This window comes from Hyalella azteca, unplaced genomic scaffold (assembly GCF_000764305.2).
Source record: "Hyalella azteca isolate HAZT.00-mixed unplaced genomic scaffold, Hazt_2.0.2 contig6419, whole genome shotgun sequence".
Lineage (NCBI taxonomy): Eukaryota > Metazoa > Arthropoda > Malacostraca > Amphipoda > Hyalellidae > Hyalella > Hyalella azteca.
In genome coordinates this window covers 651-18,348 of record NW_025936582.1, presented here as the reverse complement: position 1 = coordinate 18,348, position 17,698 = coordinate 651, and the positions used below count along the sequence as shown (strand labels likewise).

Sequence of the window (17,698 nt, the reverse complement as noted above, 5' to 3'; positions counted from 1 at the left end):
TCCAAAAGGACATTGACTTATCTGATCATAAAGAAGAAAGAGAAAAACTAAAAGCCACTCCAACAATTCCTGTAATGTTATCAAAAAATCAAACTTATTCAAATGCGGGCTCTTCGAGAAATTTTCAAGCAACGAATAAAATTAGGTCGCTAGAAACAAAATTGAATAAAAATGGAGGCCTAGCCGAGAATTCGCTCACTGCGATGGGATCATTTAAGACACTGGAGCTTAGGAAGAGCGGGACGTCCGACCAGGATAATACTGAGGAGTTAAGTCTGGGAGATGACCGAGGATGTCAGGAAGGCAGAAAAAAAGAGCGTGTGGACGAGGCTGGTCAAAAACAAGCGGCCTCAAAGGCATTGGGTGACGAGAGAGAAACAAAATACGGCGCTTTGATCCGAGACGCCTCGTTTAGGACTGCTCTCATGCCGGAGGCAGCTGCTGATGCCGGCCGTGTTAAAGACAGCACCGCAAAGTCCTGCCCCAAAGACACGGATCATACAAATTATAATGTTAAAATGACAGATAGGGGTAAAAGTCCAATAAGGAGCAGCAGTTGCGCTGATCGACAAGCACCAATAGCATCTAAGAAACTTGTGAAGTCTCATTCGTCATCATTTAAATTGCATGGCCAGAACAATTTAAGAAACTGCAGTAGCAACTCGCATTATGAGTGCGATGACGTCACATCAACCACCGAAGACCATTTCGCTTCGGAGAAAGATTCTCGCCTTGGACTACAAGCAAAACAGGAGCCATGTCAAGCTTCAGCTTCACGTGAAGCGTTCACTATTGGAATCACGAGCGATGAACCCGACACGACAACCTCCTGTAAAGAGGAAGATGATGAAATCGAAACGGTGGCTGTTAAGGAGGACGATGATCCGCTCAGCGATCCCCACGACTTATCACGAGCCGAAGGCCATCGACTGAACGAGGGACGCTCGATGAGAAGCTCTCCTCAGGAGTCCGGTGACGACGACACTGATGAGATGCAAATTGAGGATGATCACCTCCAAGCAAAAACCCTCGACCAGAGTCACCGTAAGGAATCCTTCAAATCTAAAGGATCTTCTCCCTCTTCAGATTCTGTCCCTGATAGCTTTCGACAGTCGTTCAATTTTTCAGCTTTTCATCCACTAGATGCAAATGCGACAGCGCTCACGGCCCAGGCTCTCTTGGGCTTCAATGATGCCATCACTGCCGCTACAGCTTCACTACTGAAACTACAATCTTCTGGTGTTTGCGCTCCTGAAAGGTCCTCCAACTCCTCATCAGAGTGTTCTTCAGCGGCCACGCAGTCTCAACTTGTTATGAAACTTTTAGCGTCAAGTGGCGCTGCAAAAGCTTCGTCTGAAACCGACGCTGGAGTCTCGTCATTATTCTCCGAAGATTCTTTAGCTGCAGCTGCCAGCGCGGCTGCGGTTGCTGCCTCTTCCATTTTCCGGCCGCCTTCCATGCCGATTTTGGACCGGCGATCAGCCTCACCAAGCACTGCTTCCGTAGCCAAATTTTCCACGATGACGAGCGGACGAGCAAAAAAACTGCCAAAGTCCGGGAATTCGCTAGCGGTTGGTCGCTCCGACGGCCTTCAAACGATCCAAACTCCGCAACCCATCCGCGCGTCTCTGAATTTAGCGGATGCCGCAGCAAGCCTCGCGTCGCTCACACCGCACCTTCTCAGTGACGCTCAGGAATATCGTCAGCTTCTGGCTTCAGACATGTCTGCTGGTACGTGTGTTGTTTCTCAAGTGTACTTAACTGAGAAGCCAATTTTCTATCTCATTCAATCATTAAGAAGTAATTCAATAATAGTTTTGACCAATTTAAATTTATTATTCTAATCTTCACAAGTTGAGTGTAATAAACGAGGTAATACAACTTTAGAGATCGTAAACTACTGAACCACTTCATATGGTCTAGTGTCATTCGGAAGCATCAGCGACCGCTCTGAGCTGGACGAGATTTTTAGCGCGACACTCGTGCGTTCGAATCTTAAGCCGTCTTGAATATTCACCAAGATTTGCATCTCGTTGGTGTCGAGACGCTGCGCTAATGAAAGAGCCTCACAGTGTCGCCTCGCCATAGAATTAAACGGCCCTCTTTGGCTTTCATAAATATCTTTAAATGGGTCTCAATATTTACGAATATCTATTTCGAAAATTTAATGCATCGTATCACTTGCACGGTTTAGTTATTTTTCACCAAAATATAAATATTTGACAATTGCTTTTTAAAGCTGGATAATTAGTTCCATGAATACTGTAAAGTCAGTCTCTTTTCGCACTATTTCAGTCAGATATTATATTAATATCTTTAGCCTTAAATACGTGTTTTTGATGGCATAAGACTGCCTTGTTTATCCATGCCGTTCCTCCCGCCCATTACATGGTCTTGGTATTTGGCCCCTCATGAGCTTACGGGGTAGCGTCAAGCCCCAAAGTTCATCCAGTGAACTCAGCGGGCCAAAACCTTTTTGGCCAGGCATGTGATAACATCGCAGCCTCAAGTTCCAAAGTTCATTTTAGAGAATGCAGTTGGCCCAAAAAGATTTTGAACCTCTGTCTAAAAAGATTTCGGCCCCGCCTGGGCTAACATCGCAGCCTCAAGCCCCAAAAATCCTTCGGTGATCGCAGAGGGCGAAAATAGGTTTTGGCCCTCAGTCAAAATATTTTTTGGTCCCGCATGGGCTAACATTGCAGCCTTAAGCCCCTATTTTACTTCAGTGAACGCAGTGGGCCTGAATCTTTTTTGGCCTCTAATGGGCCAACGTCGCAGCCCAAGGCCCCAAAGTTCATCCAGTGAACGCAATGGGCCTGAATTTTTTTTGGCCTCTCATGGGCTAACGTCACAGCCCAAAGCCTCAAAGTTACCCCAGTGAACACAGTGGGCCTAAACCTTTTTTTGCTCCTCACGGGCTAAAATCGCAGCTTCAAGCCCCAAAGCTACTTCACTGAACTCAGAGGGCCAAGATCTTTCAGCCCCGCATAGGCTAACATCGCAGCCTCAAAGCCAAAAATCCTCTGAAGAACGCAATGGGACAAAAAACTTTTTTTCCCTGCATGGGCTAACATCACAGCCTCAAGCCCCAAAGTTCCTCCGATGAACACAATGGGCCAAAACCTTCTTGGCCCCCTCATATGCTAACATCGCAGCCTCAAGCCCCAAAGTTCCTCCGATGAACACAAAGGGCCAAAACATCAGTAGCCCCCTCATGCGCTAACATCGCAGCCTCAAGCCCCAAAGTTCCTCCGATGAACACAAAGGGCCAAAACAACCGTGGCCTCCTCATGTTCTAACATCGCAGCCTCAAGCCCCAAAGTTCCTCCGGAGAACGCTCAGGGCTTGAGGCGCAGTCGTTCTGAGCCGCGTTTTACGGAGCCGTCGCTCGCCGTCACTCATAAAGATTCCAACAGTGTCTTGTGCTCCCCTGGAGCGATTAACTCGGGTTGCGCCTGCCGTGATCTCCCGCAGGAATACCCTTGTTGCAACTCCAATGTCAAGGGAGAGGTGAATATCATTATTAAGCGCGTCTCTGAATATTCATGAGCTGCCTGGTAATTTCCTTGCCTAAAGATAGGCACTTGAGTGCGTGTGATCTTACGGAGACACTTGCATTCTACTCGCCAAACAATTGCAGAGAAACGAGCAGCGCATTATTTTGGGTGAAATTTTTTTATGAAAGCAGACAGAGCTGAATTTTTTGCACAGATTTATTCTAATAAACATCTTTTAATAGTTAAATACATTTGATTTGATTTTTTGTTCGGTTTATTGAGGAACATTCGTATTCAATTATAAGTACGTCAATTTCATGTCGAATTAATTCCTGGCTTCCACAAAATTCTTTCAATGTTTTTGACATTTCTCTCGTTTTCATGGGCTATAATTAATCTTCATGTTCAGCAAAATACTATTTAGTATCAAGATTTTGAGAATTTTGTTAAATAATTCTGTTCAAAATTATCTTCCAAAAACTAGTGTTGGTTTTATATCCGTTATGCAACATTTGGGGAAGCAACATTTGTGGCGGAAGCATAATTCAGTAAACGAGTGTCAGTAAAATCGTGTGCCAATATTGCACGCTCTTATAGTATTGTCTAGTTTCTGGTTGACTCAAATTTGATCATTTTTTCTTACGCAATTTAAATTTCAGCCATGATTAAGTTTAAGTCTTTCACATAGCAGCAGGACTTAATTGAAATCTTAATGATGTAATATTGAGCTCATGAGAGGCTGAGACGACCGCGCGGCAGTTCAGCGGCAGAGGCTTAAGCCGGCACCCGAGGCCGCGGCATCATTGACTCGCAGCTGCTTTGCTGATCTGCTGCGATGGTGTGACTGTTGCTGCGACTGTTGCTGCGATGGTGCGACTGTTGTTGCGGCTGTTAGTGCGGCGATTGTTGCTGCAATTTTTTTGCGGCTGTTGCGAGTTTAGCGGCCGTTACTGCCTATGTTGCTGCGCTTGTTTCAACACTTGTTTGACTGCTTATGGTGTCTTCGGCATTGCTATTATCGCCCCCACTGATATTTTTTGCAGTCGGTTCAAATTACGAACTTTATTTGAAGTACAGCGATTGTGACGTTGCCGGCGTGGGCTTCTAGATTTGGTTGTCTAAATAAGTTGTAGTGCAGACATATGCGTTCAGGGAACAGTTCCCGCGATGCAGCGGCCCCAGCGTCTCCTGCAAAGAGGCTTTCACTAGCTCCAGCTTCACTCCTAATCTGCCAGCTCATTACTTGCAACCCTGCCTGTAGCTTCGTGGCCTCAGGCATCTTGCATATTAATTAGAAGTGTCCTCGTGATATGCTCCGGTTGCAGTAATCCCTCGAAAACTATTGGCGGGTAATGCCAGCATAACTATTGTTAGTATTGAATAATATCGGTTATCTTATACGATAAACTTTCTAGAGTGTATTGAATAATATTGTACTGTAACGTTTAAAAACCTCCATCAGATGAAGGCAAAGTAATTAACATTGTTGTTAGATGCAGCATTCTACTGAATCTTTTGGCCCTTGTTAAGGGCCACAGTATGTGATTCATTTTGGAAGCGAGCACATTCCACGATAACTATTTCCTGGGTGTTAATACTGAGCATGCGCAGTGTTTGAATCGACTTCAATGGAACGTTTGTACCTTGTTTGTGCCAAACATATATTCAGATATATTTCCGCTCGTTCAAAGATCAAATGAGAGATTAGCTAAATAAACTAATCACGGAGATTATCTAACAAAAATAAAATGAACAGCACTGAAGTTATTCCCCTTTCATTTATGAAACGGCACCCACGTCCAACGCTGCACATCCATAATCCCTAAAAGGAGAGGAATAGCTGAGTTGTGAGCCTCACTTCACGGAATAGTAAACAGGATTAGAAAATGTAGTCCAAAATTGCTTGAAGGCTTAGCTCTGTAGGCTCAGTGGCAATGTTCAGGCTTAGCAGTCCTCTGGCAGCGATCCTTGTGATTGTCATGCAAGAGTTGACTGTTGTGATAACCGAACTAATGCTCTGCATCCATCTCTTGTCACATCGTATCTTTCTACTGAATATTCAAAAACAATTTAACTATGAAACGTTTGAAATTTGTCACTTGATGACTTTCATTTGAGCAATTATGCACAGTTCTTCAAACGAAAAGTTGCCTGAAGCATTGTTTTAACCGATCATTCAACAATCAGTTCTCGATATGGGTGATTTTTCTAATTTCTGACGTCGCTCAGTTTGCTAGTATCCAACACTGTATGTTCGTGTGTCACTATTCAAGTTCTTTCTTCTCAAGCTGATCTTGCAGGCAGCGTCATGCGTGTGATCAGTGAGCAAGTTCAGTATAGCTCATCTGCCACGAAAGTTACGTCTGCAGGGCTCTAGTTTAGCTACATACACTCGTACTTCATACGAAAGATCAGTTTTGATGTGTATCATCAACTTCTATCAGCTCGCCAGCCCCGTAAGTTACGTCTGCAATTCTTGCGCATAAGTTTAGCGCTCAATGCTCGTCTTGGGGCTTCGCTACACGTCTTAATTAGACATTTTTGTTGCTTGCTCCGATGCTCTGTTTGCCTGGGGCACTGCGCTGCATTTCCGCAACATGGAGTAGGCCTCGGGCGTTTGGCCTCCTCGTCTTGATGCTCCCCATGAGGCCTTTTTGATCAAATAAATTAGCTAACCATCAAAACAATGCGCAATTAGCGTACTGCTGTCGCTCCTTTAACTCAGTCGCGCTGCGTCTCTCCTTTGTCTGCAATATAGATTATCCTTTACGTGATTATCTTCCTGGCTCTGTCACTTGAGGAAGTTTTGGTTGGCATCTTAAATCGAATAATAAACCCAACACTTCATCGTCCAATATTTTGACCGAAGATACAATTCTATTCTCCTTTACCGAACATAATTGTCTAAACAACTTCTTCGTCATTTCTTTAAAATTCACATTCATGTCGCTTGCTTTGGAAAACCTATAATAGTATTCGTTTCATACCATTAACGACGTAAGTATCTATACGTATTGTTTACATAAAATGCATCACTGAATGAAGCAACCTTCACAGACACTTTTTTAATTAATTTATTGTAATTTTTAAATAATTATTCAGCCTAAATACAGCCTTTCTTTTTAGCAAATTTTCTCATTTATGGAAAAAATTACCTATTGTGCTCGTCATGTCTGCCTGTCTGTCCGTCTGTCCGTCTGTCTGTCCGTGACTTCACGTTTTTGTCAACGAGAAAATGCGCTTTCTGTCACTCACTGCAGTGAGTACTGAGTGTGGTAGTATTTTTCGAAAAGTAGTACTTTTCGAAATTTATCTACCAAATTGCCACAAATTTCTAACATGAATCCTCAAGTTCATGTTTTCCCTTATATTCTCCATCTTCAAGAATATTTATTCGTGAACCTTTGAGGCGGCAGAGCGGCTTTCCTGTCTGAGCGCCCGACTAGTCGAGGCTGTGGCACTCCAGATCACGACTAATTATGTTCCTAATTGAGATCTTCTTCGTTATTCTCATTAAGCCTAAAACGCCTGCGCTCCGCTAATGAGGGGCAAAAGCCACCGTAATTCCATTAACAAAGAAAGCAGCAAAATTAGTAAAAGATTCAGGAAGTACCTGAAAAGTTCCTCTCTCCGTGCAATTTCAGGGCTGCCACTCTTTTCAGGTTGCTAGTCTCTGTTGTTTACAGGCCTCTATCGCGTGCAAGTTACTGCCGTGCGCAGGTCGCTATCATATTCCTTTCAGTCGGTCACTGTTGTATTCAGGTCTCTGTCGTCAGCAGGTCGCTGTCGTATGAAGAAGGTAGGTAGATCGCTGTCGTCAGCAGGTCGCTGCCGTATGTAGGTAGGTAGATCGCTGTCGTATGTAGGTAGGTAGATCGCTGTCGTGTGCAGGTCGCTGCCGTATATAGGTAAGTAAATCGCTGTCGTCAGCAGGTAGCTGTCGTATGTAGGTAGGTAAATCGCTGTCGTGTGCAGGTCGCTGCCGTATATAGGCAGGTATATCGCTGTCGTCAGCAGGTCGCTGTCGTATGTTGGTAGGTAAATCGCTGTCGCCAGCAGGTCGCTGCCGTATATAGGCAGGTAGTCAGCAGGTCGCTGTCGTATGTATGTAGGTAGATCGCTGTCGTGTTGCAGGTCTCTGCCGTATGTAGGTATGTAGGTTGCTGTCGTGTGCAGGTTGCCGTTGAATTCAGGTCGTATTTGTATGACAGTCGTTGTTATGTATGTCTGTGTGCTGTGTTTGCCATTGTGTGAATACGAGGCGTGTTTTTAGAATAAGTATTGTTCTTAAATTACGCCGCTGCAGCGCTACCCTACTTCTGTTGGGAAGCCACAGACACCATTCCGTAACCATTGAATCGAGTCTACAGCTGTTTACGGGATTTTTAAAAACCTTCATCTATTGAGAATACCACAATCTCCAAAGCCCGTTACTTTCTCCGTGCTCCAGGCTTAAAATCAGTTGGGATTCATCACCGAATCAGTGAAATGTATTGTGAAGTTATGAAATGAGTTAAGGGCTTTAAATATTGCTGAACAAACTAGGAACGAAGTGGGAACGAAGGAAGGAAGTGAGAGACCTTTTTGAGCTCTCCTTCGTTTAGGAACGAAGTGGGAGACCTTCATTACCGATAATCTGATATAAAAATTAAACAGTAAAGTGAAAGTGAGCCGTCGATTCACGATTTCGTCCATAGCTGAAAAGTTTCCTGTCTCAAGAAGTGTTCTTTACGAAATTGTCTATTCATATTGTCCAATCAGGCGACAAGCTTCTCTGACGATGGCATACAACAGCTGGTCCCAAAATACGATGAAGATTGCGATACTTTTGGGAATTTGTAGAAAATTAGGTAAAGTATGTCTTTTCAAGTGAAAAAATGTTAGAAAAATGTAAGTAGTTTTTGATGCCAAAAAGGGCATCAAACATGCCGCGTTTGTCAATGTATAGTGTAAGTCGATGTAATATGGATGCCATTGTACAATGTCTGTCGAGGTCGCCTAACTGACCTAACTCCTATTTTAGTTGATTATCGTGATACTCAGTCTCTAGACCTTTGAATGAATAATATATCATTTGATGATATTAGAGGCGTATCAACGGGGCTCTTTCGCAGTTAAAAGAATCGATGGAAACGAAATTTCCCGCAATTAGCACATCTTGATTTTTTTGTAATAAAACGTTGAAACTCGTTTACCGAGATTTTGTTTGTTTGCTTTAAGAATTTTGTTCGTGTATTTTCACGCGCACCAAAGCAATTAAGGCTTTGCTGAAGGCAAGCCCTCGGCTCGCCGGTATTTAAAAGCTCCCAAAAATTATCTCAGCCCGTTAACTTTTCCATTTAAGACGTTCCCTCACTAAGCTTTTTAGGCGAGTCATTTTTTCCTTTTATATTTTAATTATGGCAGGGTCTTTTTTAGAGTGGTGTCGATTTTTATTAGTTCTTCAGATGATTTCAAAGAAGTAGGGGGGACATCGCTGTCCACACACCTCCCTCCACTCCACTCGATAATCGATCTCAGGATAAATGAGATCACAAAGCAATGATTACATCTCGTCATCAGCAGCATTCATAGTAAAATTATTAGGTAGTATAGTAAAAGGTGGATATATGGTAATGTAGTGTTTTTCATTAGCAAAATTGGCGTTCAATTTCACTAGTAGCGCGTGATATATCCTCTGTTGCGACAAATTTTTTCAACAATCTCAATAATAATAAAAATTTAGTATCATTAAATTAAAGTTAGTACTATTAATTTAGAATAACCTGTAGTATTATTAAATTTTCGAATTAATTTTCACTAACTGGAATGCATATTTTTGACTGCAAAGTGAATAAATTCAGAATAGTTTCTTCTAAAATGGGACAGCCATTAAATATTGTCTATCATTTGAAGATTTTATTATGTGTGGGCATTAAAGGCGTATAATTATGCATCTTCAATATATGAAGAACTTTCAATTGCGTGAATGAATAGCAACGGAAGAACGAAAGACATCCAACAAAGAAATCATTCATGATTGTGGTGTGGTTCTTGAAGAACTCGAAATAAACTTTAACGTAAGTTGTAGAAACTGTAACGTTTCACTATTGGCATCGATAGGAGAATTCTCTACCAAACTCCTTTCAACAAATTTTTGACCTTTAACAACTTTGTCACAGAAAGTGTTCACATTGAAATTAGAACCTCGCAATTCCCGATTACTGAAATCCACTTGAATGCACTTCCACGTGAATCTAACCGCGTGCACAGAAAGTCATATTGGTCTCTCCGTTTATAGAATCCATTCCGTCTACAACGAGTTTGAAACCCTATATAATTTTGCATTGTCCACGCGTAAATTCGTGCAGTGAGAATGAAAGCACTCATAAGAGGAGTAAAAAGCGTTGCCGCACCCGTCCGCGTTAATTACTGTCCCACGATCGTGTGAAGAGCAGCAAGTTTTTCTCCTTGAGAGTCGCAACGGAAAAATGTCGAGTGAGAAAATGCAGGCGTCTAAAATTGGATTCTTTGGGGCGTCCAGTGGGCGCGAAATCAGTGGAGAATCTTTGATGAATTTGCGTCTGCACTTGAAACTTTGACGGGAGGAACGCGTTGCAGGGAGATGGAGAGTTGTGTCTGTTGCAGTTGCTGCTGTTATTAGAGAGGCGCTGTTGCATATGTTTCTGTTAGTTTTAGCAATGCGTGCATGTTTTTAAGGCTGTGGTTTATAGAGGTTAGTTACTGTGCTTTTTTGTTGTGGAAGCTATTCCTTAGAGATGCGTTATATCACCTGTTATTGTTGCTTTAGTTTCTCTTGTGGTACAATTATATGCCTTTTAATCTTTCTGGAAGACCGAAGATGTGTTCAATTGATTTAAAAAATGAACTAACCCATTGCGTTTAATTTTGCCTTATAAATCCTTGGAGAAAGACGTAAATGTCATTTTTTCGTCTTCATCCCACACATTTTTTTGCCAAAAGTATCATCGTGGATCTATTTCTAAGGTGTTAGGCATTACTTTCTGCGCTACCTTCTAAAAAAACTTGAATTCCAAAATGCTACTGCATGCAGTCCATTATATTTAACCATTGCACCATTTAATTTCAAAAACCTCATCGTTCCGTTTAATTTTTAACGTCTCAGCGATAATTTGCACCGTTTTGTGCGTTACAGAGAGCAGCAAGTGTCCCACTCCGGGCTGCAACGGTAGCGGTCACGCCACGGGCCTCTACTCCCACCACCGCTCCTTGTCAGGCTGTCCCCGCAAGGACAAAGTTACTCCTGACAGTGAGTCTACACTCACTACTCACTCTATGGCCACTCATTCGAGTACTGTGATCTTACGTCAAGGCTTCTATTAAAATTAAAAATCTATTGCGTGTCTTTTGATTATAAAACGTCACAGAAAAATTCACAGATAGTCTTTTAACTCGATGCTCGGAATAGTGAACGTTTAAATAAAAAGTTTTTATATAGTGCGACCCTGTCATATGGAATGCAGATTTTTAAACTTGTGACTGATATAAGATATGACGAAATAAATTAATCGATTTGACGTTTGTCAATTTGAGCTGCAGCACGAGTTAATCCATACTTTTCGAGTCGTTTCGAGCCTCTGTTTGCTATGGCCCCATAGTGTGGAGCCATAGCCAACAGTATGGAGTCCATACTTAGTGGTAAACTTACTGTAACATCATCTGTGTTCTCTTAATTTCATCTAGTGCATTATCATTAATGTATTTGAGCATCCAAAAATGATCATTTCATATCGAATACATTGTTCAATTCAAAATCTCGTGTATCTTCTCTGCTTCGGATGTTAATTTGCATTTAAGTGTACTTTCTCCTATAATTTATTTTGCACATCCTACGTTCTCCTGTATTTTTACACACTGTAAATGTAGGTTTCATTATAAGCCTCTCACTAATTATTCTATATTTTATGAGAATGCTTGACATAATTAATTATTGTTCGGTCAGTTCTTGCGGCGCACGAGACGATCGTGAAGTGCCCGACTCCAGGCTGCTCTGGCCGCGGTCATGTAACAGCCTCCCGCCACTGCCACCGATCGTTGTCGGGCTGTCCTCTAGCCGCCGCTTCCCGACAAGCCGCCAGAAGTCACCGCCATCGAATGGCTTTACTTCAGCAAAACACCACCACACCACACCACCATCAATACAATCAGCAACTGTCTCCACAGCAGCAACAAGGTTCTCATCATCAGCTGCAGCACCAGCAGCAAGTCGCTGCGGCGGCAGCACGACAACATTACTTGGGGACATCCAACGTCTCGTCTCCTGCACCTGCTGGTACGTCCGCGCCATGTTATACTCACGTACCTCATTGCAAAAATGGTACCTGTGATATTTCACACTGCGCCTTAATTAAATTAGGTATTGTACGCCCTAAACATACACCCTATGTGCCGCGTACGGCGTCACCGGGCTGTGCCTATGAAATTTGGGAAAGTTCGCAGTGCCTAATTTACTTGAGTTTATAATATCCTAATTTTTAAAGATTTAATTAAACTGATTTCCTTACACTTTGTCTACTGAGAAGACTTACTTATTTAGTGTAAGAAAACTTACTTACTAACGTACGTCTAATTCACTCCGGCAGCTCCCGGTGGGGGCCGCAAGCGCAGCGCAGAAGAGTCGCTCGACATGAAGGTGGGCACAAGTGAGCCCTGCTGGGGGGCAGCCCCATGCCCTGCCCCACTACCCTCCTGCCCTCCCCCGGCTTCCCCAGCACACAGACCAATGGACACGTCCCCAGCCCAGCCTCACGACTCCTCCTCGAAACTTCCCTCACATAACAATAACAACATCAATACAGCCAATAATAATACTACTAAGTCTCCGTTGCCTGTAATTAACAATACGAACAACAATGGAAGTATAACTGTAAATCATAGCGCTGATCAAAATAAACCAAACCAAAACCGACCTCAACAACATCAACAGCAACAAAATTCTGTCAGTACCCCAATAACGTCTGTTTCTACTGTCACCCACAACAATAACAATAGTAACAACAATCACACGTTTACAGCCCCTCACCCACCACCTCCCCACACCAAGTCCCACGCCACCATCAACGGCTTGAATCACAATAACAATAACATCAGTAACAACAGCAACACGAGCAAGGGACTGAGTGCATTCAGTGGAGTTAACATAAAATCAGAGTCTGCAGGAGGTTTACAGTGTTTCAACTACAAGTCTGAAGAAGAACAGCAACAACAGCAGCAACAACAGCCGTCGCTCGTCAGGCCTCTAACTGAGGTCCGAGAAAACAACACAAGGTGCGATTAACTTCTGCCGTACTGGATTGTGTTTGGGGTTATCATGATTTCATTTTGTTTTAGTGAGTCCACAAATAATAAAACATGTGGTTGGAGACAACTCATGAATGTGGACTTATAATTTTAGTAAGATTTTCACTTTGCTACCACCAGGCTTGCGTTACCTGCCTATTATATTATTCTTAAACGAAATCGTGAATTGACTTCATACTGTCAGATGGAAAGATCCAGGATTAAATTTCATGATTCCCCACCTCGCACAGATTTTGTTTTCTACATATTCAGTTTCGGATTTTCGTTATGTTTTCCATACCTTTTCAGAGTTGTCATTAATTGTTTAATTAGTTGAGACGTTTGTTTTTTTAGCGCTGATTTATCTCTTTCATCAACTACTATTTCACTTTATTTTAAATTGGTAACTCGTGCTATTGATGTTATATTTTATCAGATTTGACATCAGCACCGCATCGTACTTGGATCTGGACCGTCAGTCAACGATCACGTCGTCTCAGACGGCACCTCATCTGTCGGCCTCGTCAACCACAAGCACCTCCACTCCCTCCTCGTCATCCTCCGTGCCAAGTTTCCACTCGTCTGTCCTCACCCCCAGCTCAAGCGTGACCAGCCTGCACAGCACACCAAGTCTCATGTCCCCACACTCGCATAACGGATTCCCCAGCTCCATCAAGTCAGATTTTACTCCCCCAGCTCCACCTCCTGCTGTCGTTTCGTCTGCTGCGAGTCATGAAGCCTATTTTGCCGCTCACTACGCAAATCCCAACAAGACTGGAAATTTGTGTGACATTAAGAGTATGGATACATTACCTCCCATCTCAGCCGCATATCATCCCATCCCGCCTCCTCCTATGTATCAAAGGTGAACATAATATTACTCTCTTTTTTATTTTTGTTTTCCCCTAAAGATCTTTGAAATTTCTGATAATGTAGGCTTTAGCACACGTATTTCCCATCATTACTTATGTATTTAATTGAGAGGGCAAATCATTTGCGAGTGGGATTTTTATTAGGTTAGCAGTTACGACGGTAATGAGCGTGACGGTAATGACCTTCACGGTAATAAAAAGTGACGGTAATGACCTTCACTTTTTCGTCATATTAATTAAGTGCTTATTTAGAGTTTTGTAAGATGTACAACGCTGTATTCCCGCTATTCTCATAAAATCTTTGTTTTGTTGCTTCAATTGAGTCCTAATTTAACTCCTGCCCTACCCTGATCAGCGGAGGCTACAGGTACGACAGCCCCGCCATCAACTTGAGCGTGAAGACCTCGGCTCTCGGCCCATCGTCCATGTCCCCAGGGAATGTGATGGACTTGTCAGGTCCTCTAGTGACGTCCCCACACTACCCGGGACCTGGCGTGTCCCCTTGTTACAGTGGGCCACACCTCGTGTCACCTGGCAGTGCTGCAGAGTCTCATCAAACACTAGACTTATCTCTTAGACCTCCTGGGTCGTTTAGGTAGGTCATCTACTGCATGCATATTTTATTGAGCATTTTTGTAAGCGCTGTGCAGATAATGGGTGATGATAACTGGTGCTGATCGTCAGTACCTCAGTCATCGACATAAAATAAATAACCGAAGTTAAAGCCCAATTAGTAGACATTTGTCCAGCATGACTGCTGTGCAATATTGTCAAAGAGCACAATTAAAAGACAATAAACACAATTAAAAATGCTGCATGTTTTTTTGAAGGGACTTATTCGTAATGGCAGCTTGACCCGCGTTGCCTCAGTTAGGCGATACCTAAAAATAGAGGATCTTACTTTCCCAAATCTCGTTTCACCAAATTATACCGCTGCAAATTCTCAAATTAAATAAATGTTGTAGTTAAAAAAACGCTCATACACATCACTTAAACAAAGTCTTCATAATATAACTATCCAGTTAAAATATAAAAAACTTAAATGTTCTGTTTTTGACTGAATGACTTTTCTACAAAAAAATTATTTCCAACATCTTTCCCCCTGTCCTGCTGTCGCTTGATTAAAATAATAAAATCTCATTTCCGGTTAATATCTTGATACGATAAGCATTGCGAACATGCGATCGAATGGCCATAAATTGCACCTCGTTACTGTACGTAAAATCTGCTCACCAATAAAGATTTTATTTGATACAATGCTAGTAGAAAATATTACCAGGCATTTAAAAAAACTTTCATTTAGGTTAATCGTTTAGTAACATCGTTACTATCATGCAGGCTGCACGAAGCGAGTCAAGTTTCGATTAATGAAGAACCAATGTAGGAGAGCTGTAGTCATTTCTGGTTAACAAATAATATGCCATTTATAAGAATTGTATCATTTGCAATTTCTGAACTCCCATTGCATTCCCATTGTTAAAATATCACTGCTCCCACCAGTCCAGACTACAGTCCACCATCGCGCTTGGGAGGAGTTGTTTACCCCGGACACCCACCCACCTTCGGGCAACCCGCACCCATCGACGAGCAGACCGAGCCCGTGGACTTCAGTTCCCCCAACGAGCCCGTGAACTTCTCGCTGCCCCGGCCCCTCGACTACCCTCCTCCTGCCCACCACGGCTGCCCGGCGCCAGATCCTGGATATGCTTCCGACAGAGCGGCTCATGATTTCCGCAACATGAATGGTGAATGGCGGCTATAGTGAATGTCGAGTGTTGTGCTTAAATTAAGTTTTAATATCGTACAGGAATGGAGCGTACATTGCGGAACAAAATAGCGGATAGTTCGCTTTATGTCCCTTGATATTAAGGGTGACGCTATACTGCGAATGCTCATTTTGCCAAACAAATGCTTATTGATTGTTGGGTGAATAGTTTTATTTGACCAGCAGCTGCTGCCGTGGTGAGATAGGTCAATGAGAATAGGAAATTAATCAACTTTTATAGATAGTTGCTTGCTTTGACCTTGTCAGGCAATTGTGAATTCAGATTAAAAGGCAATGTTTTGGTTCTAAATCTGTCAACATACTTCAGAGATCTTTCCCGTCGGACTAATAATCGTCTTCTGTCTCTTTCAATGCTGCCTCACCGAACACGGAACCTTCGTTATTCTCTTTAACCTTTTCATTTATTACTGAAATATTATTTATTATTTTATCACAAATATTACTGAAAATTTATTTTTTGTACGTACGCCTGTCAACTTCTTCCTTATTTGCCAAACTGTGGCCTTTTCACACGCTTTTGGCTGCACGGTGTATGCTTGTGTTCGGTGATTTGCCGGAATATCATTGAACAAAGTCAGGCTACAACGCCATGACAAGCCGACCGTATGACGTCACGTCGGCCTATAACACCGGTTACATGGGCTACCAGGGCTACCAAGGAAGCTATATGGGTGCAGGGGGCTATGGTGCGGCCATGGGTCCAGTGGGACCAGACTACATGTCTTCTGCAGCGTGTGGGACGCCGTACCAATTGTCCCCGTCTCGCACACAGCCTCCTCCAACTCCCCTGCCTGAGAGGTACATTAACTTCCTAACCTCACTTGTCCCTTGTTGCAGATCTAGACTATGATATATTAATGTGTATCGAGCTGAATTGAAACGTATTCAGCATTAGAACTTCTAACATTGAAATTTTAGTTTACTAATTCTAATTACTGTTTTAATAATCTGAGTACATGTGTGGCGTCCGCCCGTTGACATTAATTATGTATTTGATGAAGTGGCGTCCGCCCGTTGACATTAATTATGTATTTGATGCAGTGGCGTCCGCCCGTTTGCCCGCAGCAGCAGTCGCCGCGACGGCAAAGAGCTCATCCAATGCCCCACGCCGGGCTGTGATGGCATGGGCCACATCACCGGCAACTATGCCACCCACAGGAGGTGATTAACTTCTCACGTGTTTTCTTTTGCTTTTCATCTTTTGGCGTTAACTGTGCAATAATTTTTCATCAAATAATTTTCAGTTTATTACAAGAACTTAATAACAAATGGTAAGACGATATACCTATCAAATTAAGTAATGAATTCGAGCTACTAATGTGTTTGAATCTCATTTTACATTAGCGTTTCGCCCATATTATGTATTGAAGATTCACTAGGATCGGATGATATCGTATCATATCATATTGATGTCGGCGCTGAAGAATAAGCCTGATGTGGCCTGTCGCCGATTCTTGTACTTTTCGTGACTTGTACACGGGAGATCTAGAAACAGGTCCTTGGACCAGATCTTTTCCAAACTGACGATGATTTGAAATAGCTACTAGACTTCCACCGGGTTCGGGAGATATCAAAGCATGTTGTTGAAACGTTACGTCCGTGTTTCGTGGTAATGTCTCACCAGGTTAATATTCTCACCTGTTTAAACTATTTTTTATGTTATTGTAGCCTGACGTCCGTGTTTCCTTTTGATCACTCACTAGGTTTGCCATGTATTGCAGCTTATCGGGATGTCCGCGCGCCGATCGCTCCGCAATCCAGCATCAGACCCAGGAGCTGAAATGCCCTACGCCGGGATGCGATGGAAGTGGTCACGTCACAGGCAACTACTCTTCACACCGCTCTCTCTCCGGATGCCCAAGAGCAAACAAACCTAAACATAAACCCAAAGACTCTCAAGACTCCGAACCTCTACGGTAAGGATCGGCTAAACACCCGAATAACCGTTCCTGGTTTCGTATGGTATTGTTTTTGGTTTATGAAACAGATTGGTTATCAAGACCAAGCTAGGTAATGTTCAAAGACTCGTGGAAAGGATGGAGCTGTCAGGCCTCATTAATGACGGAACCATTAATTTTTTCGTGCAGGTATTGGCCTGGGCTTGGCAAAATTACAATACTAAAGTTTGCAGAGAGTTTATTTTAAAAATCTCTGGACAACAGGAAATTTATGCAAGCACACAGCATACAATATAAGCAAATGAATCAATGATACAAACATTTCATTGCAAGTTGTTGGCAAAA

At 42.8% G+C, this 17,698-nt stretch overlaps 1 protein-coding gene across 1 annotated transcript; it reads left to right on the top strand.

Annotated features, from left to right (window-relative positions):
* Window positions 1-203: 203 nt before the first annotated feature.
* On the top strand, window positions 204-17,371 carry LOC108669113 (serine-rich adhesin for platelets; the record flags this gene model as incomplete). The annotated part of the gene is made up of 10 exons (XM_018156403.1): window positions 204-1,731; window positions 10,654-10,767; window positions 11,461-11,790; window positions 12,101-12,785; window positions 13,234-13,662; window positions 14,025-14,264; window positions 15,170-15,414; window positions 16,034-16,253; window positions 16,497-16,616; window positions 17,177-17,371. Coding segments are annotated over exons 1-10 (4,106 nt in total), but the record flags the coding sequence as incomplete, so codon positions are not given.
* Window positions 17,372-17,698: the final 327 nt, after the last annotated feature.